The 23,259-nt window shown below is 45.5% G+C and overlaps 1 protein-coding gene across 1 annotated transcript; it reads right to left on the bottom strand.

Moving 5' to 3' along the window:
- Positions 1-2,139: 2,139 nt before the first annotated feature.
- DNAJC11 (DnaJ heat shock protein family (Hsp40) member C11) lies at positions 2,140-23,165 on the bottom strand. The gene is made up of 16 exons (XM_064470382.1): positions 23,015-23,165; positions 18,672-18,801; positions 16,615-16,688; positions 15,355-15,456; positions 10,537-10,665; positions 9,703-9,825; positions 8,288-8,361; positions 7,107-7,296; positions 6,656-6,741; positions 6,101-6,217; positions 4,973-5,128; positions 4,599-4,668; positions 4,419-4,476; positions 3,686-3,828; positions 3,082-3,211; positions 2,140-2,401 (listed from the first exon to the last, which is right to left on the bottom strand). Exons 1-16 carry the CDS (start codon positions 23,084-23,086, stop codon positions 2,376-2,378), a joined length of 1,680 nt encoding a protein of 559 aa, XP_064326452.1. The 5' UTR covers positions 23,087-23,165; the 3' UTR covers positions 2,140-2,375.
- Between the last annotated feature and the right edge of the window lie 94 nt (positions 23,166-23,259).

Raw genomic sequence — 23,259 nt, 5'->3', positions numbered from 1 at the left:
TGAGAGCACGCACAGAAAGACAAGGGAAGACTCTAAAAAGTAAATCCTAAGCCTGTATCTCCACCTCAAGGATTTCCAGTTTAAAGGCTCTGGCTGAAAAGACCAGCATGTGTTCCTGGATCCTCATTAAGGTATTTTAAGCATTTGCTGGGTCAGTTAGACAGACATGTCACCTCACGTTTCTATGGCATTTTAAAGTTTGCACCCAAAGATGCTATCCTGTTACAGGTTTTAATTGCTGGAGGAGGAACAGAGCGCGCTGCCCCTCCGCAAAGTTATTTTTCAAGTGTAGAAATACCATGGGACATCTTGAAGTACTGAGGCAGTTTTTAGAATCACATCACTGTTTCTCTACATTTTAACACAGACTATGCAAGAAAACACTTTGATGGCAGCAGAAACTGTCTCTCAGGAAGCTGTCGGAAGTGAGAACTGTTTTATTGTGCAAACTTTTTTCATGAAAACACTCCTCAGGGTCATTGCTCTGCTAGATACAGGGCTATGCTAAGGTGGTTCTTTATAATTAGCAGTAAACATGCTCTCGCTCTTTTGCACTTGCTTGTGCAAAACTTCTCAGTACTTCTGGGAGTGTTTTGCCACGTCCTGGTCACTGCAGACTGGCTCTCACTCTTGACCACGCACTTCTTGCAGTGACGAGACACGGAAAAGGAATTTCTGGTGGAGATTTCTGCCCAGTTGAACCAGTTACGTGTACAGGTGATCAACAGAGGTCAATAACTGGATGTGACAGAGGGTGCAGTTACATTTACAAAACTTGCAACCCTTACTTTTCAGGAGTTTATTTCCAAGAGTGTCCCACAGATGCAAAGGGAATGTGAGCTACGTTTCAGCGGAATATAATTTATTGCACGTTTTACATTTAATTTTGGATCATCAGAACACTGGTTGTAAGTGAAATAAAATCCTGCACCAGGAGCTGGTCACAACTGGAGTTTTGGTTTTGATAAAAACAAGTGAACACCCCCTCACTGTATGAACTTGTTTTTTTAGCGGGGGGGAACATCTCTTTCAGACTGGGTCGAATAAGTCTGCTTTTGGAGATCTAATTTTCCTGTTACAATAGCGTGAGCAGAGAGAACCACAGCTGCACAGAAAGAGGGGCCAGGTATGTGTCAGGAGTGATTCACGGTGGTAGTTCTCAAGAGCAACAATGGGCTGCCACATGGGCTTTCCGCCCCCATCTCTCACACACAAGCACTGAAGGCTGTTCTAGGACTCACCAAGAGCAGAACTGTGACTGAGAAACTGCCACGGTTATTCCTTTTCTCTATGAAAAAGCCTCGGTAGTGTCGACGTACGCCGCATGTAGCAGATACTATAAGGCTGCTGTTTCCGTCTGCCGTGTCACTAGACCAGGACTGCCCTTTTTCTGGTAAATCACTAGCATGGCTTCTATGCAAGATCAATCCAATTGATTTATGTCATAACTGATGCTTCTTAGAAAGGGCAGCTGAATTTTACATTTTCAGCTCTTTACCTATTTGGCATCTTTCCTCACTTTGGTCTGGTTTACTTGTATAATCTACGTCCCTCTTTTTCCTAGAAATAAATTAGATGGGAGGAGACGGTTGCAGCATCAGAATCAAACTAAATGAATTGCTGTCCTTCTCCCCCACTTGCTTTTCTCTTTTCTTGAAAACCTTGATAGTACCTGGTTCTAGGTGGCAGAAGAATTAATAAGACTATTATACCCCATGTCCTTGTCTGAAAGAGCAGTGTTTGAAACGAGCAGCTGGATGGATTCTTCCTGAAGAGGTCCATGTTACTACAAAAGGCAAAGAACTTCATTTCAAACATACTTGTTCTTAACAAGCACATTTCAAATACAGATTTGAGATGGAAAACAATCTCTGTCTTCTTTCCAACAAAATGATTTACGGAGAGGCCTTCCAGGAGGTGGCCAGAGAACGTAACTTCCCCTCAGGAGCAGAAGAAGGTATGTTACCTACCCCAGGAAGTATGCGGAGAAGTGAGAACAGATCTTCTTCCCTGCTCAGTGCAAGATACATGTGAGATCGCACAAACGGACTGTGGCCAAACCTCAGCAGGAAGGACATGGCTGCACGACGGGTGGTGCTCGGTGCCCGCTCGCACAACCTCAGCAGAAAGCACTGCGCATTCAGAGTCACGTTGCTTTATTGGTTACTGAGCCACAATTCAGAGAAGTATTGCCTTGGAGCCACCTGTAGAAGCAGGTTCTCTCATTTTGTCTCCTAACATAACTGCTAGGACACCACCTGCTATACGGATAGTAAAAATAAAAACGTCTCTGTTCAGACTTGTAGCGTCCAGGGGAAGGTTTTGTAGTTTCCATTGACCCGGGTACTGTAACGGACGCGCACACTCTCACCAGATTAGCCATCTGCATCGATTCTGTGAGCTGTCAGATGAGAGCAATAAACGGATAAACACCACTTGTGCCGGATGAGACGCATCCTACCTCGAACCCACCACTGTACCAGGGACAGAGAGGAACATTTCTGGCTGTTAATGGAACATGATCCACATACACCTCCAATGTACTTATGGAAGCTTTGTAAGTGGGACGTGCTTCTTAAATTGGGCCAGGGAGCTCATCTAGAGTAAACAGGAGGTTTGTGCCCTTTACCCAACTCCCCAGACCTACAGGGGTACCAGTAAAACTTGTCACCAGCAGGTAACGGTTTCACAAAATTATTCTGGCAGGGAAAATGTTTTGGCAGACAGATAAATGGGGATGAGGAAGAAATCTGGCTCAGGCTTCCACCTTGCCTTCATACATTCAATTCAGTCCCCAGAAGGCAATCCAATGCTGTGAATTGCCCGTCAGGGACATCAGCAGCTGTAGGAGGCCTCTGCCTCTAACTCCAGTTAGATATGTAAGGTTAGGTGGTATAAACAGCTGCAGGGGTGCTGCTGAGCTCTTTTAGGTCATACTCCAGAGCCTTATCATGGTCAGTCCGTTTCAGTAACCCCAGTTCTGAACCCCGGAACCCCAGTTCTGTGTGCTTCGCCACACAGAGCTGAAGCAATCCTTTACTGGTTCCTGAAGGAAGAAGCAGAGCGGTCCTTGCTACTTACATTGCTTTGGTATCCTAAGGGCCTCGTTGTCAGCGGACATCACTTGGTGCAGAACTCCTCGGAACTGATAAAGCACTTTCAAACTCTTCTCCTCACCCACGCAGGGGTCGTAGAAACCTGGCAGCCCAGCCTTCAACCAGAGGAGGACAGACTGAGCATCAGGGAATGGACTTTCACAGCTCTTCAGCTGATCAAAAATATTTATCAGAGCCAGAACAAGGTGTCATTAAGAAAAACAAGAGTTGTTTTGCCAATGAGATGAGAAGCGAAGGAGTCGCCTCCCCAGTGGCAAGTGCTAAATGCAGAAAGGAGCAAATCAGGGGCGTGGGAAGTTTCTGGTGTACAGCCCCAGAGTCTGTAACACACGCTGTCCCACACAGCAAATACAGAGACGCTGTTTCTTTGGCACTGCAAATGCCCAGAGAAACAGAAGTTCCTGGAGGTTCATAACACCTGGTATGTAAATGGCCTCTGTAAATTGATCTCAAGTCACTAGCTTCAAGCACACTGAGGAAATCCCCTGGTAGGACAGCATACGGGTCAATCAAAATTCTGAGTCACACATTTGAGCTCGAGTCTGGGCTTTGACAGAAGCGCTACATACCTTGGATGCCTCTGTAAGGATGAGTTTGGAGTCTTTCACCAAGCACTGCAGGGGCACAGTCACATCTATTACTTTCACCTTCTCATTCTTCCTGCTGTTGTCATTAACAAACTTCCCATACCAGGCGTTCACTACAATCAAACCTGCATTTCACATGAAATCACAGATGTGATGAAAGGCTTCCCACCGACAGCTAGACAGACACTGATGAAAAGACCATCCTGGCATTTTCTCTTGCTTTCAATGATATTTAAATTTTGCCTGCCTGGACCCACTCGTGTGACAGTCCAAGCTGGATGTCAGTCCGCTTTGGAACATTTTCTTGGAAATTGCTAGTAAACATCAGAATTCTGATTTCCATTATGACCCAGGAGCACGCTGCATATGCTAGAGACCAGCGAAACCTAAACTTCAGAGTGTAACTTTTGCACGTATTTATACACACGCCTCTCTTTTGCGAAATGGTGAATCCAGAGTTTTGTCTTCACCCCGTTGATCCACCTCACAGCATGTCCCAAGATAATAAGCAGTGGATCCCTACTAAGCTCAGGCAGCAGAAGCCGAATCATAGTGGAACTTCCCGACCACATACGCAACAGCAGTTATGCTGTGCTTCATTAGGGGTGAAAATGAAGAAACGATACCTTGTACTTCTCGCCCTCAACCACCCAACCTTTGTATTGTTCCCTCTCTCCAAACTTATGGAACAAGTAAGTGACATTGTAATCCTTACCCATTCTGGCTTCCTCCGCTTCTATTATCCTCCGGACAGACTCCTGCATTAACCGGACCTGTCACAACGCAAGGGGACGAGCAAAAATCAAGCAGTGTCAGACTCTGTGTCCAAAAGAGAAGAGCCCAGAGTGATAACTGCTTCCTTGAACTAAGGGGATTAGTCACTGGAAAGACTTACCGCAGCTTCAGCCTCCTGCTTCTTCTGAAGGATGTCACTGGCGGTCGTCTCCCTTTGCTTCTCCAGCTCTCTGGCATAAGGAAGTCAACATCACATCAGGTCTGCGCAGTGGATGGCGTTCAGCCACAGAGTGGCAGATGTCTACTTCCCCACCCCAGCTACAGCTGACCCACAACCTCACACAAATGAACTCGGTTTTAAGGCTCTTCCCCACCTTTCAAGACATTTTTGTAGGCTTCCAGGATTGGGTAGTACTGATGATGCAGCGAACCACACTGCCTTAGCTGGTTATCCCAGCCTTTGCACCAGGCTGCCAGAAGCACCTGTGTGGAACATCCCGGCTCTGAATCTAAAACACAGTCTCGTGAGCTCACCTCTCCTTTTGCGCCCTGAGGTAGGGTTTGATGATTAGCCTATGCATGGCGAAGTAGATAACTAGAGGTCCCACGGTGGCATAGAATACAGCACTGGGAAGCAGCTGATCTGTTAGGTGGACAGGGAAGAAGTAGGTCTGGCTAGCCCTATTCAACCTGGAACAAAAAATGAACAGTAACAGGTAAGAGGAAATGCAGAGTTTAATGTCCTTGATTAAGTACACTTAGCAGCAGCGTATCCTGCTGAACAACTGCTGAACCAAAGGAGAGATGAATGATGAGCTCAAAAAGGTGAAAATATGATAAACTGAAACAAGACAGCTGACGCCACCTAGAGTCAGACTTTTATCTAGCAGACATCTCTTGTGTTAGTACCTGGCCATTCTAAAGCAGATTTTTAATCTTAGGAGAATTCATCTGGTTATTATTTTCACCGGGGAAAGGGACCAACATCATCATCATCAAAACTAAACGTGTATTGAGAAGGTCTACATTCACAACACCAGCATGTGCCTTCAAGGAAGGAGTACATTAATATTTTTCTGACACTTGTAATACTATTTACTTTAGAAAACACTAGTTTTCTCAGGACAGAGGTCTGCTCGGCTTCTGCATCCTGGCACGCCTTCTGCTGGCACCCATTAAAAGTGCACATTATATGAACCCTGACAGAGTTCTGCCCCTCTTTGTGAACTAAGGCTTATTAACAGTATCATCACCTACATTAGTTAACCATAATTCACTAATTCAAGTATATACTTGTGTACAGTGTTATAAAAACAGAACGCAATTAAATCCATTTCTACTAACAATATTTTTGGAGATCTTCCGTCCACTTACAACAATGCTCCAAACCTTACTTTAAGCTGTATTTTCAGAATATTTTGATGCTCACACACTAACCCTGGAAGAGGTGGCTCAGGCTCAGAGTAACACTGGCAGAAGGCACACACTGCTTCTGGTGGGCACCACTTGTATTAGGCGTGAGGGCAGCTGCAACCTTTCATAGTGATATACCAATATACCTTTATTGCCCTAAGACTGGGACCTTCCCACCCGAGTACTGGAAATAGAACAATGCAGGTTATAGTCAGCCTCTGCAATCTAGAGTTGTAATCTTGAACTGACTTGATTTTCAAGGACACTCCTTGGGGAACACCAACACTGATGGTGGCTCCTAAAATGCTGTGCCTGGAAATCTTCCTCTCCGCTCCATACTCCACTATGGTCCCAAAGAAACCCGCCCTAGAACGACAGAACCAAAAACTGGTAAGACAGGGAAGACCCTTGACTTTCTCTTTATTGAATCCTGTAATTCCCTAACAAGTAAAACATGGAAATACATCTGTGTGCAGTGGATGTTGGCTACTGGAAGATTCACAGTGTATCTACACAGTGAGATCAGCCTTTTCAGCTTATAAAGTAGTAAACAGACTACAGGAACTTCTGGCTTTCTTACTGGTGGTGATACAGAGATACCACACACAGGTATTTTAAGTTCCACTCATCTGAAGAGGCACAAAGAGCTAAGCCTCCAAGACATTACTTAGATTTAATTAATCAAAAGCAGATTCCCCAAGACCAAGAAGCATTTTATTTGCATAGAACCCGGAGGTCTGCAACAGCAGGAGAGGACAGATTCTTCAGGCCATGAGCAGCATGACCTTCCTATCACACACTTACTTGAGAGAACCTTTCACTCGTGTTTGATCTTCATCCTGAAACTTATGCTGATAACTGACCATCATGAAAGAATGGGGGATTCCCAGCTGAAATACAAGAGGCACAAATGTATGAAAATGTACCTTGGGCCACCACTGGATGTTCCCCCAATTTCCTTTCTTATCTTTTAAGTGGCACAGAAAACATAGCAGTGCTTCCCACTGCCTCATCACAGCCTGCAGTCGCTGCAGTCTGTGTTGTGCATCCTGTCTCTAATCTGAGCTGATCCACGTTAAGTATGACAATGTTGGGTGCACAGTGTTGTGCTCTGCCAAATGCAGCTGTTTACCCATGTCACGTGTTTGTACGAGATGGTACCAACTGCTCCGTATCCTCTAGTCCCAAGACAAAATACTCTGGGACGGAAAAGCTGAGGCACTTTTCTCCCACAGGGTGGTATCAGGACTCTCACCTGTAATGCCACAGTGAAATGGCTGGTTTTTGTATCCCGGACAATACTAGTGTTCATGGCTGACTGGATGCCCCACCGCCACTGTAAATACCCCATCGTGTTCTTGTCAAGGTTGCGGGCTAGAACCGTGGTGAGGCCTGGGCGGATCCCACGGGATGAAAACTGCAGGGCACAGTTTGTAGTGATGAAACTGGGAGAAATAAGGAAAGCCTCATCAGTGACAAAACACAGGCTCCCAAATGGCCTCAAATTCCTTCCTTCCCAGACGCCTTGCTGAATACGCAGAGACTAGCCTGCAAAGAGCATGATGCCCAAGGGTTTCAGGAAAACTCAAAGCTAATTTAGACTGTACTGACCACAGCACTGCCCAGAAGGGCAGGGTTATGCCCTAGTTTATTGGTCTGGGCCACAACACTGCAGCCAACACAGCAGGCTACCTTTCAGCCTTTGCCCTTCTTGCCCTAGGCAGATAAAGTCCCAGTCTTCTGTAGAGGCAACACACTTGGCTGCTAGATGATAGCAGCCCTGCTATTTAATAATCCTTGAGCATCAGCTCCAAAAAGCAGCATTAAAGGACTTTACACATAACAAGACCCCTGTATAAGCTCTGAGGAATGGCATATTTACTAAATTAGACAATGCAAAAAGAAGGAAGGCTACACCGGCACCTACAATGTTCTAACATACGTCTTCAATCACAATCCTTACCTTGTCTCTCCTTTGCAACTTGAGACCTCTATTCATTTGTATACACCACACTAGTGGCAAGTTTGGCATTATTTCCCTAAAACATGACATATCACCTCCTCTTTTGCTGTCAGAAACTCCATCTCACACCCAGAAGCCCCAGAAGAGCTCCCCAATGTTTTGTTCCGCTCCCAGAGCAAACTTCTGTTGCTCTGATTGTGAGATCATGCCTCAAGTATCATGAATTCATGACAAGATCAAACACAAATCTAAGGATGTGAAACACAGACCTTCCATAAACTGGAAGTATGAAAATGAAGGACACCAACACACGAAAAGGAGCATCAGTACTAAAGCACGACCTTCAGTCTGAAGAAGAAATACCTTATTTCGTAGGATAGAAAACACATCCAGAATTAACAGGGAAGAGAATTCAAGCCATTTAGTTCCTTAGTGTGGAATAATAACCATTAGACCACTTTTCTAATATTTACCATCTTGGTGTAAGATTACGGAATATCTTCAGACCGAAGAGAGGTCCCTGAAGGTCTCCTGCTCCAAACTCCAACTGTTTAAATGCACAATGCCAAATTGTTAGAAGAAAACATCTTTTACAACAGTGACAAAATACTTCGCAAGCATCATTTACATCCCAGACATTATACAGATCTGAGTAACGTTTACCACATATTTCAGCATCCTCTCTTTTCTGCTTGCTTTACATTCAGAATAAGAGGCGTCTCACTGAGTAGGGTCTTCAGGAGTAAAACAAAACCAGTTTCCTAGTCTACAGGCTGCTACTACTAGCACCTCCACTGGTTGCTCCAGTGGAAGTGGAGAAAACATCTCCATCGCAGCCCCACTAGAGCCAGCAAGACTTGGCGGCTGCCCTCCGAGGATAGGAGTCCTTCTCAGGACAGCCACACAGCAATGCTGTCAGCAGCTTTGCACCTGTCTCAGCATCTGCAAAACACATCTGCTGCCTCATCCACTAGCGTGGGTGACTTCCAGGGCTGCTATTCAATGTTTATGTGGTGCTGTTCAGTCTTATTAAAGGAAACAGTTCTTAGACCTGACACTTTTCGTGACAAAACCTGCAAAATCAGTTCCTTCTACATCTCCTAAGAAAGTTTATCACATGGGTTTTTTAAGACTTTTTTTTAGTCACTGACTCATGACAATATCCATGAGCTCAAGCAGTTTAGTAACAGCAATGTGGCCTTTAGCAGCACATTGCAATATTACAAAATCCTGACACAAATCAAATGCCTCCAGCCTATGAATTCTCAAACAAGAGGAAAACTCCCATTTCTCACAAGCTGAGGAAACAGGTTAGCAGTACCTAGTGTGCAAAAAGGAAGGCTCAGAAAGCAGCCACCTGCCAGCCACAGCAGCCACGCCACAAGCATCTCAAACAAAGCCACTGGTCTAGCGAGGCACGGCTTTCCGGTGGTAACGCGGGACCTTCCAGCTACTTAGACTGTATCTGCCTGGGAGTCAAACTACTTTCCCCCATAACTTCTTCCTTTGTGGGGTTTTTGAAGCGACGGCAGATTATCACACTGCCCTGAGGTGCATGTGCACAGCCCCAGAAGGCACCCAGGAGGCTTCAGACAGCGAAATTAGAAAGGCCCTGGAGACAACAGGTAACAGTTCTGTCAGCGTAAGTGAAGTCCAAAATGCACAGCCCAATGGAAAGGGAAAACAATTAAGAAAAAAAAACCCCAAGCTTTGGCCTTCCTTTTTCCTCAAATTCCTTTGAGAATTCCTTTTTCTACATTCTACAGAATACAGAAAATGAGAGATGAAACAGACCAAAAGTTCCCTAAAGAAAATAAACACTAGGTAACTAATCCAAGCAGCCCGAAATAGACTGGATATAAAAATGTGTAACAGCTAGTACTTTTACCTCTCCCCATCCCTTGGCAGAAGTCACTCGTCTCAGAGCAAGATTAATCGATCCACCTCCATTCCCATTCTGGGTGGAAAGGTTACCAGACAGTATTGCTGTGTCCGTGGCAGTCAGTGGTGCCTGAAAAATGAATATATTGTTGCCAGTTACTCTGACCCTGACTCACACATTTAATGCATGTTCTGCAAGGACACAATCATGACTGCAGAGACTCTAAGCACAGAGAGACAGGTAACACTCCAGTTGACTCCCTGTCATCCACCAAGCGGAGGTGTTTGGCCCAGACGCGGCCACACTTGCTCTAAATTTTGCAGTCAAAGATCAAGTATGGCAAAAAGTGTGGTAATTCTTACAGTACCAGACATTTATGACACCTTTAATGCACCACCTTGAAGTCCTGACCCTGAGCTGCAAACCCTTCTGATCTCACTAGCAAACTAAATTTCTTCAACTCTCTGGCACAGAGGAAACACTCCCCTTTCTTTTCCTTACCCACATCCCCAAAACTGGGCACCATTCGTTTTCGTACACTAAATACTCCATGTTCAGTGAGAACTAGATACCTGTTTTCAACCATGACTGAGCCTCCCTGCCAGCAGGAAGGCAGGACCACTGTAGCCCACAAACCGGTCACAGAAACGCATGCTGTACAGTCCACGCACAGTCCTGCTGGAACTGAGCTTCCTCGTCCCACCCACGTGGTAATCACGTCCTTCCATAAATCGAGACGAGAACGCCCTGAGCAGTGTTTCATTTTCTGTTGCTTTGCACTGCGGTGCCTCGTTCGCTCAGGCCCAGCTCCGCAGCAGCAGCAGCGTCTGCCCTCCTTACCTCAATGGACTGGGATATGTGCATTTTGTTTATCTCGATCTGGGGAAAGCTGCTCCCAGGCACATCTTCGTATTCTTCGTCGTAACGATCAAAGAGGTCAGTGGCATCTATTCCAACACTAATTGTTCCCTAAGGAATGACAAGTGAAACAAGTACTTATCATTAACAAACATCCAGCCTAAACAGGCCAAACGCCTAAACCATCCTTGTATACAATTATGTTTTCTTGCAGTTTTTTCTTGTTCTGCAATAACCTTTTCCACTCTAAAATGCACTTCTTAAACATTCAAGACAAAGAAAAACGAACGATTCCAATATGCTAAAACAGCAATATAAATCATAAAGTACACTGGAGAAAATACCGTTTTTCAGCAGGAATGCAACTTGTAATACCAGTAGGTAATTTTTCCATTGTGACACATTACAGAAGCAGGTAGAACACTTCAACGCAGCAGGTTTCTTCTTCCCCCCCCAATTGACTCTGCTCTGTCAGTATTTTAAAGCTGAAATAATATATTTTAGAAATCGTTTTCCTTCAACAGAACTTGACCAGAAATCCTCTAAATGCTTAGGAGTTCTCTAAATTCTTAGGAGCTATCAAAAACAACTTAGTTTTGAGCTGCATCGTTCACTTGCAATTGACCTCATTAGCTAAAAATTTTGTTTTCTTTTTCCTAGTTTATATCTTGTAATCAGTAGAAAAGTTTGACAAAGGAAATATTTACCACTTGCTAAAAGTCTATCTTTCTCAAAACTTAGAAAAGCTTATTCCTACAAAAATCTAGGCCACAGCTAAATAGTCTGGCTACCTGCTGCTGTGCTCACTCAGACTAACTGCAAGAGTGGGTTTATTTGAAAAGGGCACGATTAGATCCTTGTCTGGGTCATATAACTTCAAGAGGCTTTGGAAACCTTCCCTACAGACCTATTAAACAGCATTCGAGCTCATCTAAAATGCACCAGTTGCAACAACAAAAAACCCCTCTGTACGAGCACCGAATGAACTCTGAGCAATTTGTACAGAGAAACTCAATAGCTGGGTAGGTACAAAAACCACTCACAGAGTCCAAGAACGGACAGAATAAACTCTTATCTCGATCTGAGGCAGCATTTTCCCCTGCTCACTCTGCTCTAATCAAATGCTGAACCATAAATATAGGAAGAATTGCAGAGTTTGACAGGACTCAAAACTCCTCTGGTTTGCCTCCCAACCTTTATTTGCTGTGGATATTCCCGACCTCTTCTCAATGTTTATTTTCTGATAAATATTTTAACACAGGAAGGTGCGATTACTTCCAGGAAAACTCTGGAACAGAGGCTATGCCCGAATTGTTTACAAATTACTCTGGGCAGGCTGGCGAATGTCAAAGCAATTGCGCTCATTGCTCAGTGACGGGGGAGCTCCTGCCCTTTATGCAGAAGGGTACTTTCCAGGAACTATCTGCAAAGTCACCTTCAAGGGATCTGCCCTCCAGACGCTGCAGCTTCTTCAGTTTCAGCCTATGTTGTGCTGTTCCTTGAAATGGGGCCAAAATAACAGCAAAGCAAGGCAAAACCGCCAAACACCTAGGAAGCAGTGTGGCCCCGCACTGCTGCTCCAGCCCTCTGGAAAGACACAGGGTAGAAGAGCCAAAGAGAAACAGAAAGTACCAACTCTACTCAGTGACATTGCAGCAAATGCACTCCAGAGTGGCTGATCAAAGGCGTCTGAATACAGGTGAGCATTTATTTCAACAAAAGAGAGAACTATTTCAATTTTTCCCTGATGCTCTTCAATTCAAGGAAGCATAAACCTGATCTTTCATAACAGACCCATTCAGAGCAAAGGAGCATCTCCATTCCCCCCACCCACCCCCTGCTCCTCCACAGATCTTCTATTTAGCTGCCTTTCACTGAAGTGACGGGTGGGCTCTGTGCAGACATTTCACCTCCCGCCAAGCAGGTGAAGTCACCCTCAGAGGTCTATAGATCCTGGCAAGGAAACTGGCTCAGGCGCAAGCACAGGAAAAGCGGCAGATGGCAAAGTTAAAAATATTCCCAGAGAACGACAGCACCCCCTATGCCACCGGATAATAGAGGGGGGACCGCTGCTCCTCGCAGCTCCCCATCAGCCACCTGCTCAGACCGTTGGAAATGAAAAAGCCCTCCCCAAAGAGCAGCAGGGAAAAAGCTGTAAAGCTCTGCTCAGAAGTCGCGGTGCACGCACGCAACGTGCTGCAAAGCGCACCAGCTCAGCAGGGCAGGAAGCTTTGGAGTGGCACTACAGAACCACCAGAGTTGTTATCTGGTGTCATCTTTTAAAATCACCTTTATTTGCCATCCTGTGCATACAAAACAGACTTTACTGATGGAATTAAGAGGTGTGCCAGGGAAGAATATACCCCCTCCTTGCCTTTTTCCTTAGGGATTTACCTTCTGGAAGGTGACATATGGAAGCTGTGCAAGACTAAGCCTTGAGGGACCTCCATTTCTTAGACGGTGACCTTCCGCAGCAAGGAAATAACTGGATTTAATTTCTCCTAACAGGAAGCAGTTCTTCTCAAATCAAGTAATGAACTTTTCAACCCTTCTGCACGTCTTTGAAAGCAAAAACAAAGCTCTAAAAGCAAATAATAGACTCAATTCGAAACCTGCCAAATTGCCTACATCTGGTTATTGCTCAACATTTCTGGTTAAAATGCTTTATTTTGCTGGGACCATTTTATAGAGCTGACAAAACGTTGGAAATTTTAAAATAACTTGCGTTCGTGTATAAAATGATCACAGCTGCGCTACCTAATTCCACAGGAACACTGCCTGGAGAGACATTTCTATAGGCTGCCAATCGGCAATTGCTGTAAACACCCAGATGGCTAATTTTATCACAGGACACAGAGGCTGCGGCTTACAATGCAGCTCCACTTTTTACTGCTCACAGCCACGGCGAGGCACTCAGATAAAATGTCAAATTCCTAAAGTCACAGAGAAGCACGAGGTGGTTATAACAGTGCCCCTCTCCAAGAACACCCTTCTGACCCCAATCACTCTCATCTCCAGCAGAGACAGTTCGACTTGCCCATTCTGCAGCATCCAGAAATCCCTTCCTGCCTGGAAGAACACTGTCAGCAGATATTCAAGTAACACCCGACGCTTATTTACCCTTCCAGTACCAACAAGGTCTTGGTATCTGTGCACTATCCACAACAGCCTGGTGATCTGTGTCAGTCGATTTGCTTTGCTAAGACCAGCGCAGATCCAAAGTCTGTGCCAAGGGGAGTATCTCAAAACATCACAGGTCTTCTCAGACGGACATTTTTCTGATACAGTCCCAAGCATTACTGTACTCACACTTCCGTCCACTCAGAAAACACTGTGATTTTAAACTGCTGACTATGAAAACACCAGCAACCTTCAAAACCAACAGTAATAGTAGTTAATCAACTAACGATTTGTTTCTCGGGTTATAGAAGTCCATGTGTGAACCCAACGATACAGGAGACCCCCTCTTTCAAAGCCCCCACAAAAGTACAATCACCTGTGCTTCAGGGTGCAGAATCTGTGTTGACTGCGAGCCTCCGGTGAGAGCTCTGGGGATACCCAGTTTTCCACCAAGAATAGAATAATTTATAAATAAAACAAAAATTGATGTCTCATTACAGTTTATTTTTTCAAGATGGAGAAAGTTTCTCTCTGCGCGGTTACCTTGGGGCAGACAGAGGAAAATGAAGGCTCCCCCACCACGGACCACTTCCATACTGCACAGAAGAAACGGATTTCCAACACATTTCAAAAAACACGTAGAAAACGGTTTCTGATAGTTTAAGCAAAAACCCCCAAGAAAAATACAGATACAGGTAAACTGAAGTATGAATACATTTGGTGAGTGTAGATGTAGCTCTTGGATAATGTTATGCACTGCACGAGAACCAAGCTCTCTCTGGTGCAACAAGCTTTGAAACCTCAGTCAGTGACAATCCTGACAAAACCTGGCTTTGCCTAGCGTGCTTATCAAGCCAAGAGCCAGCAAAGGCATCAGAACACTCTAAACTATCAGCGTATTCCAGTCGCAGCAGGTGACAGAGAAAGCAGCGGTTGATCGTCACTTCCACCTCTCCATGCCATCCTACGCTACTACGAGAACATAATCCTCAACATGGTGTTCTGATCATCTCTGAACAGCCAAGACTCAGCTGCGAGGTGGGTCATTTAGTGTCAGTTTATGGCCGTTCAAACAGACTGAGAGTTGGGAGCGGAATGCTCGATGGTTCTCACCCTGAGAGCGTGATCAAGCTTTCCTAAAACAGGCACTAACTGTGAAACTGGCAAGACCCCAATCCTGTTCAGGTTGATTTTGCTCACTGTGCTGCAGCTGGAAGAGTTCTGCTACCCGGCTGGTTTGGTAGCGGCCACACATTTTTCATTGGTTTCTAAGCTGCGTTTGAATATCTCCCTGTGTTGCTGTGACACTACAGGAGTGTTGAAGGGAAAACCTGTCAGGTAACTGCGGGGAGTTTCATTTTATTTGGACTACTGGAAAGAAATCATAAACATTTCAGTGTTATGTATATTTTCTTGAAATTGCTGAAAGAGATATTGTGCTCCTACATGTTTCAACAAAGAAAAGAAAAAACTTCCAACAGAGGATTAATGTTCAAAGAATTAGCTGTTTTCCCTACGCTGTCCAGAGAAACTGCGTATTCAAAAAAGGAAAAGTAACTCACTAAGGACAGATACCTAAGGGGCTATTTACTGTGGTCCCTCATCTAGGCTCATCACACCCTGCATATGCATAATAATTTACAGATTCACTCTTGGGGCTAGGGTGAAGTCTTTGCTTACCTTTGGATTAGTTCGCTGCTGCAGTCTTCTCTCTTCCCTCTCTCTCTGCAAACGCTCAAATTCTTCCCTGATTTCAGCTGGAGTTCTCTTCCTTTCCACAACCTGTTCAAAAAGAAATTAAAACCAAAAGATTACCAGAAAGAGGATGTTCAGGGCATTGCACTGCTGATGGGCCGGAGGCCCACTGACCTGGTATGCTCTAACGCATTGCCCTGCTGCTGCTGCAAGCCACTCCGCACAAATTTCAATACTGAGGGTTTGGAAGCTAACACCTGGGCCAGATCAAATGGTAGGCATGAGAGAAAACCCCATGCTTTGAGAGAAGGGAAAATGGTCTTGTTATTTCTATTCCCTTGACAAAACCAGAGCAAATAGCTTTCAAACCACAAGTACAAGATACTGCAGCCCAGTCGTTACTAACAGCTATACAGTAACTTCTCTACCATGTGTAGACAAAAAAATGAAAATGACTGAAAGTTTCTGGCCTGAGGTAAACTGTTTAAGCGAGAGTTCCATAATTTTTGGCTACACTGATTCACATCAGGGAATGAGGGTTTTAAACAGGTATGGCTTTAGGTATGGACAGAAAGAGTCTTAGATTTGGCTTTTCAAAATAAGACCAAGTCTGCCACAAGCAGCTCAAAAAAGTCTGTTACACGCTGCCACTGCTCCACTTTTCTTGCTGCTAACTCCAAACTTGACCTTGGCGCTGGCCTGGCCCAATGCAACATGATTCTGCAGCAAGCAGCGTAGTGCAATCAACTGAGACTGGTGGAGGCTAGCAAGGGGGCTTAACAAGAGGAAGCCAAGAATGGACAAGCTCTCTTTCAAAGACCCAAAAATCAAACCAACAAAATAAAAACTAACCCTGAAAGCACAGAAAGAAAAAGTAATTTCAAACTCAGAGGTTAGCTGATGCTGAAAAAAGGTTTCAGATGAAAAAGATGAGACTAGATGGTCAATACCATGCATTTGTTTCAGACAAACATGTTGCCTGTCATGGTAATATCGTATTAGGGAACTCTGAATATCAGGTTTATTGTTCTCTTGTCAAGTGAAAAACCTAAATATCCTTTGAAAATCCACCATGGTGTTTTAGTGGAGAGAGAGAGAGAGACAGAAATACCTAAACAAGGATGCCTCCAAACAAACAGGCATTTACTACCATCAAGGTGTCAGTGCAGCTCGATAAAACAAGAATGGCAGATAACAGTGGGTTTAGCCAATTCTGCTGGCCATAAGGTGCTAAATTTCTCTCACCTCCCATCCTTCCATTTCCAGTCCTCTCCTCCCATATATGTCATAGATGGCTCTGGTCTGTGGATCACTAAGCACTGCAAGTTAAAATCAAAAGAGAGGAGAGAACTCAGTTTTTGGTCTTCTCCTTGAATTTCAGACCAACACACTAGTGTTATTTGGAATTCAAGCACAGATCCTGGAAACATGTTGCTCTACAGTTGCATCCATTTTCACATTAACTCCCTTTAACCTTTTCACATGCTATATTAACAGGACAAATTCACTTTTCCCCCCAACCAATTCCTTTTTTATTTTTCTTACTTGTAAAATCAAAAAGTTAAAACAAAGCAAAAAAGACATGCAGGCTAGCTGAATATCCAGCAGGGTTTTTTTAATATTGCTTTTTTGGACTGAAGGGTGTCATAAACCCTCTAACAATCGATGGGATTATTAGCAATTCAGCGATAGCAGTCCCTGGAAACCTGAGGAGGAATGACATCGACCTCTGTCTGTCTTTCAAAGCCCTGTGGTGCTTCGCTCCATCTTTGATCTTCCTCACCATCCCTGTCCACTGATCCTTTCCCACCCAGTCCAAACACCTGAGAAGTGCCAAGCACCAACGAAGTAATTTCCATGAGGCGGTTCACACCTTGCCAAACATCAGCTACAGGGTAATTGCAAAAATGCGCGTAGAACATGAATCTCCCAAAGAGTCACCCACATGTTTCCTATGACTGTGGAAGAACTGATGAGTCTTCAGAGAGCTGGGTGTGTATATTAAAGCAAAAAAGGGCTATACCAGTAATTCAACTTTGAGCTGAACTACTTGAAGATTGTTGAACCTGCTAAATGTCATAGGCAGATACTATTTTTTATAAATTCTGATCAATCTTTTGTTGTGTGATATTAAGAGATGGAAGAGGAAGGGGAGAGAATAGGCAGGAGGTGGGGTGGCTCATTTTCAAGATGTCAGAATTTTTGCTTGTAAACTATTACGCTCGCATCTGGTACTAAACGAGCAACAACTTACCTATACACTGCAACGCAGAGCCCAGCAAAGCCACGGGGTTCAAAGGGACTGCCGACTCTAATGTAAGACCTACTCACCACATTAAAATGAAATTACTGAAGCACCCTGAGTTTTTATTTCCTGTGTCACCAATGTAAGACCTTCACTGTTCTCCCCAGCAAAAGCTTCCATATGTCCTAACACCTGACCAGGCACAATGTAAAAGACACCACCCATGTCCAAGTCCAACTGGAAGAAAGAAATGCTTATCATCCAGAAAACATGGGAGTAAAAATTAAAATTTTACCTCATCTTTGAGGTTTAATAGAGGAATATTATTCATCATTCTGCTTCAGTTTCTCTTGAGACTACAGGACCGGGCATCTAGTTCGCTGCACTGGTTTTTAATGCTGAAGAGTCCTACCAGCTTCTAATCCATTTGCATTCCAGGTGCCTCTTATCACACTTGCAAAATGCTGCAAGCCAGTTCTAACCAATCCCTTTCTTGCGCCTCAGTTACACTATGCATTATCTCTGGTGACACCAGGATTTAAGTACATGTCGTCTTAATTCAGAATATTTTTAAAGGGCTTTGGCATCCTTGGATGAGAAAAATAGCTTTAACTGCTATGAATCCACTGTCCATATCTCAGTCCTAGAATACGGAAGAACTTGCTGAAAACCAATGGAGACCGCAAACCAGGTGACAGAGAACAGAAATTCAGGATGCATCAGTTCAAAAGTAAAATACAAATCTGTCTGTCTGAAGCTTTTCAGTCTTCAGTCTCTACTGGGAGAGAATTTTCAGCAGTAAGGGAAGTGGTGAAAAGACTATTTACAACTTGCAGGAAATAAGACAGGGACTCCGTATCTCGTTCACTGCAGAATCTATACGGCATTGCTCCTCTGATTTACAGGACAGAAGCAGGAAACAAAGCACCGCTAAGTATCAGCAAATTTTATTATTACTTTGTAATAATATCCATCTTGTTAGAAAAGCACAAAGACACAGCCCTCCTTCCAGAAACCCTCTGAAAAGAGTTTCTGCAAGCTTCAGACTTCCACTGACCTTCATAAGCTTGGTGAACAAGGTTAAACAGCCGCTCAGCTTGCGTTTTGAGGTCGGGGTCTCTGTGCTTGTCTGGATGGTACAGCATACACAGTCGGCGGTAGGCAGCTTTTAGTTCTTCCTGAGAGGCCTGTGAAAAGCAATAAAAATGAATTAAAGTACAACCAACAAGCCAACAGTGTGCCTTGGCAGCCCAGAGGGCCAGCCATGCCCTGGGGGGCACCAAGCCCTGCATCGCAGCCGGGCGAGGGAGGGGATTGTCCCGCTCTGCTCCGTGCTGGGGCGGCCTCACCTCGAGGGCTGGGTGTGGTGTTGGGCGCCGCAGGACATTGAGGGTATAAAGCTACGGGATAGTGCCCCGAGGAGGCCACGGAGTTGGGGAAGGGTTTAGAGGGGAAACCCTACGAGGAGCGGCTGGAGTCCCTGGGGTTGTTCAGCTGGAGCAGAGGGGGCCGAGGGCAGCCCTCATGGCGCTCTGCAGCCCCCTCCCGAGGGCAGGAGGAGGGGCAGGGCTGGTCTCTGCTCTCTGGTGACCAACGCCAGGCCCGAGGGAATGGCAGGGAGATGTGCCAGGGGAGGGTGAGGCTGGGCATTAGGGAAAGGTCCTTCCCCCAGAGGGTGGTGGAGCCCTGGCACAGGCTCCCCAGGGAGGCATCACAGCACCAGCCTGGCGATATTCCAGAAGCCCTTGGACAAGGCCCTCAGAGACACGGTGTGAATTTGGGGTTCTCCTGTGCAGGGACAGGAGCTGGACTGGATGGTCCTTGTGGGTCCCTTCCAACTCAGGGCATTCTGTGATTCTGTGGTTCAATGCTATTGAAAAAAGACCACGCCCAAGATCAGCCCTAAAAAAGAAGTCCATCAGCTATTACATTACACTACTTTTACTTATAGAAAATCAAGAACAGACTTTTGTTTCACTACATAAGTTAACGAAAGCATTCAATGACGCAAACTATTTATAGTGCAACAAGTGGCAGCAACAGCTCATCAGTGTACACCTAGGTATAAAGAGCTCAGCAAAAAAAAAAACCCAAAACAAAAAACAACCACCCAAGCAATCTGTTCATACATTATTTTTATTAGGTGGTTACTGTCTCCTCAATTCAGTGCAGAAGAGCAAAGAAAAATAAAGTCACCTCAGGATAAAAACACTTAAATCTGGAGATATACATCAAATTCTACACATATTTCAATCTTAAACCCTCAAGTAGATACTACAGGTATCAAAAAGCACCGACTTTCCACAGCAGGAAAGGTAAGAAATATAAGCCGACAGTTTTACATTCATCCCTTCACTGCTAAGCTCCCGCGCACCTCCCCTCCTATACAGCAAGGGCTCTCCGTTGTGCTGTGAGAAAGGAAGGCACATCACCTGCCCTCAAAACCACACTCACCTGCAGCAGATGGACAACCAGAAGAACGGTGTGTCACCAAGTGCATCGGGGGAAAAACAAACAAAAAAAAGCCCCATTCTTTACCACAACGGCTCTAGAAACAGCACCTGGCCTCGTTCTAAAGGTGGAACAGATTTCGGATGGCTCTTTCAGAATCAATGAAACAAACCCCCACTCCTTCCATTACCATCTCACGGGAGACAACCTCCCACCAATATTATTTGTTTACTCGAGGGAGTCCGGGTAACTCTCCCTTTCTCATCTCATTCCTGCAACAGTCCTTATACAGGTGTCTACTTCCCGGAGGGCGGTTAACACCTACCTAGAATTGCAGTTACCGAAAATCAACCAGAACTTCCCCGAAAGGCACCGGCAGCATGTGCAGCTTCACAGCTACCAACTGGCCAGTTACAAAACTGTCCAGGCAAGAATCAAGGCCCGGGGTGCAGGAGGCAGGATGCCACCTCTCTGCCCCAGGAGAAACCAACACGATGGCCTCCTTCAAGCAAATGCCATCCCTGTTATGATGGCCCGGGGATACAACGGACAGGAATACAGTGCCAGCAAGCGAGAAAGGGGCATCCAGAAAATGACTTTCCATAATAGAATTTAAAGACACAAATTCCATTTACTCTTAATGCTCTTCAGTGATGGAAGCCTTCACAGTTTCCAAGCTTTCACTGTGGAAATAAAGGCCCTAAAAGTTATTTTCTTAAAGTAACATCTTTTTCCAACTCACGGTAAGGAGAGTCTGGGTTTTCATCAAGGAAATGCATTCATTTGTGTACCAAAGCTAGAGATCTGTTCAATTCTGAGGACAGCTGAGAATAAGTGTCTTCTCTTCATGTTTGTACTATTTCATATTAATGTTTCTCAATGATACAGCAAAAGGGGATCTGCCAAATTTGCTGGCTCCAAGACAGAAAAGGTAGCTACAGATTAAGCTCTTTTCTTTTTACTACCTTGTGCTTTCTCGGACATCGAATTTAAACCCGAGTGAGAAGGCAGGGAAGCGTATAGGTCTAAAATGGCATTATTTAATCAATTTAATGATAAATGGTTTAATTTGCTATTGATTATACAATAGGAATGAGCAGTTTCATTGTTCATATATGCCACGTTCAATAGAATGTTAGATTGGGCCTTTCGTCATCATTGAATAGCTTGGGTCGTTGGTTCCATATTTCATGAGCAATAGCCTCTTAGAAACCGCTAAAGAAATACTGACATCATTTCAAATTGCAATGAAATACATATGTCGGTAATAATCCTATGTAAGTTATATTTTTATTACCAAAATTCCAGGCAAAATTAAAAGGTGCCCCATCTCCCTGTTTAGGGTTTAAACAGCTTCATTTAACACCTCAAAAACACCACCGGTTTTCTACTGGATTGAATTCTATAAAAGATTAAACAATTTTATACATGCACACTAGAAAATCACTGAGGCTTACTCTCCTCACCGGGGCTGCAAAGTTCAGTGGTTAACTATTATTTTAAGCTCAGCTGCCACATCACATGGAGTTGGCTCAGCACACAGAACCATGAGTTCGCTGCATTCCACTACTACACAGGATAGCAGCATTTAATCTGAATGTAATTAAGCAACTACTCTCAGTTGGAATTACTCCCTCAAAGACCATCTTAGCTTGGTTTCCAGCTTCCTGCTCTCTACCAGTCCTGAATGCTCTGGTCTCTAGTGAAGAGCTGAAAGCCTAGCTGAGTTAACTATTAAGCCTTCGCTGTTAATCTTCCCAGCAGTTGCAGCCCTTGTAGTTCCTACCTCTTTCTTTTAACCTCTACACCTGCGCACTGCTGACATCTGGGTGGGGGAATCACAAAAGCTGTCAAGTGATCCAAAAGTATGGCCCACCGGCTTTTAACAAGACTCAGGCGCAGAAATTTTTCAAAAAAGAGCACATTTTACAGCACACCACTAGAGAGTTGTGCAGAGTTACTTTCACATGGTTTTCTGCCAGAAATGTGGAAGATTTCCACCAGAGAAACAGATGAGACTGCCACCGAGGCCCCAAGTACTGACATCAGCTCCAAAGGTAACTTTTTCAAAGCTATGGGACTGAATTGCCTCTAAGTCTTAAACTCCTGTTATACGCAGCACTATTAGTTCAGTGAAAACCTTCTCTGGCTCAAACTGTAAACATCTAGGCTTACCTGCTTCAGTAGTGAAGTCTGCTTACGTACATACAAACACACACACGGGTGCATAGAGCGTGTATATATTACTCCTGCATTTGATGAAACAAACTACAGCACAGTTCATACATTTAGATCTTTGGGAATTCGCCTCATTATTACAATAAAACCAGTAGTTTCCTCCCATTAAGTTCCGAACTGTTCTAGTATAACAAAACTGCATCCATTAATACTGGTCTATTCTTAAAAAATGAAATCGAGGACGACTGATCCTCCTTTTTCTGAAAAGAGAGATTTTTTGCAGAAAATGTAGGTGCTTCCAATTAGCAAACATTTGGAAGGCCCCCACCGCACTGACTGACACACGGACGAAGGCACAACCGAAGAGGAGAGGCACGCGCAGCGGTAAGTCTCAGACCAAGCCACAACAAGCCCTGAGAAAGACCACATCAGCAGAAAAACCGACAAAACCCGAGCGCCCCCCCGCCCCCGCTCTCACGCCCTCCCTCCCCGCCGCGCACACCACAGCCGGCCCCGCCGCCCGGGTCGGATTTCTACAGCCCCGCTCCGGGGCGGCGGCGGCCGCCTCGGCCCGGCCCGGCGGGCGCCCTGAGGCAGCCCCGCTCCCGCCCGCCGGGCCCGCAACGGCGGCAGCCGCCCGGCCTGCCCAGGCGGGCACGGGGGTCACGGCCCGCCCGGCCCAGCCCGGCCCCGCCCCGCCCCGCGGCGGGACCCCGCGGCGGGACCCCGCGGCGAGACCCCGCCGCCGCCCACCGCCGCCGCCGGACCCACCTCCCGCCGCACGTTCAGCAGCGAGTAGTAGTCCTCGTTGTCCGGCACCTCCTCCCCCAAGGCCGCCGCCATCTTCCCGACCTCTCACCCCGCGTCGCCGCGCGGCTGGGCGTGGCAGCGGCGCGAGAGCGGGCGCCCAGGAGCGGTGCCCCCCACTGCCGCGCCCCCTAGCGGCCCGGCGGGCCGAGCGCCTGCGCATGCGCCCGGCCACAAACACGCACCGCCTCCGCGCTCCACCTGCGCAT

The sequence above is a fragment of the Phalacrocorax carbo genome, chromosome 20 (assembly GCF_963921805.1).
Source record: "Phalacrocorax carbo chromosome 20, bPhaCar2.1, whole genome shotgun sequence".
Classification (NCBI taxonomy): domain Eukaryota; kingdom Metazoa; phylum Chordata; class Aves; order Suliformes; family Phalacrocoracidae; genus Phalacrocorax; species Phalacrocorax carbo.
Note: the sequence above shows the minus strand (reverse complement) of the source record. Positions and strands in the feature narration are given on the sequence as shown.

Bases quoted from the DNA above. Each gene is read 5' to 3' on its own strand.
- DNAJC11 (XM_064470382.1), bottom strand. From the start codon at position 23,086: ATGGCGGCGGCCTTGGGGGAGGAGGTGCCGGACAACGAGGACTACTAC. The intron at 4,669-4,972 runs GTGAGCTCACGA...TCCTTATGCCAG, and splicing joins CTCAGGGCGCAAAAGGAGAG to AGAGCTGGAGAAGCAAAGGG. The intron at 3,212-3,685 runs GTATGTAGCGCT...CTCTGGTTGAAG, and splicing joins TCCTTACAGAGGCATCCAAG to GCTGGGCTGCCAGGTTTCTA.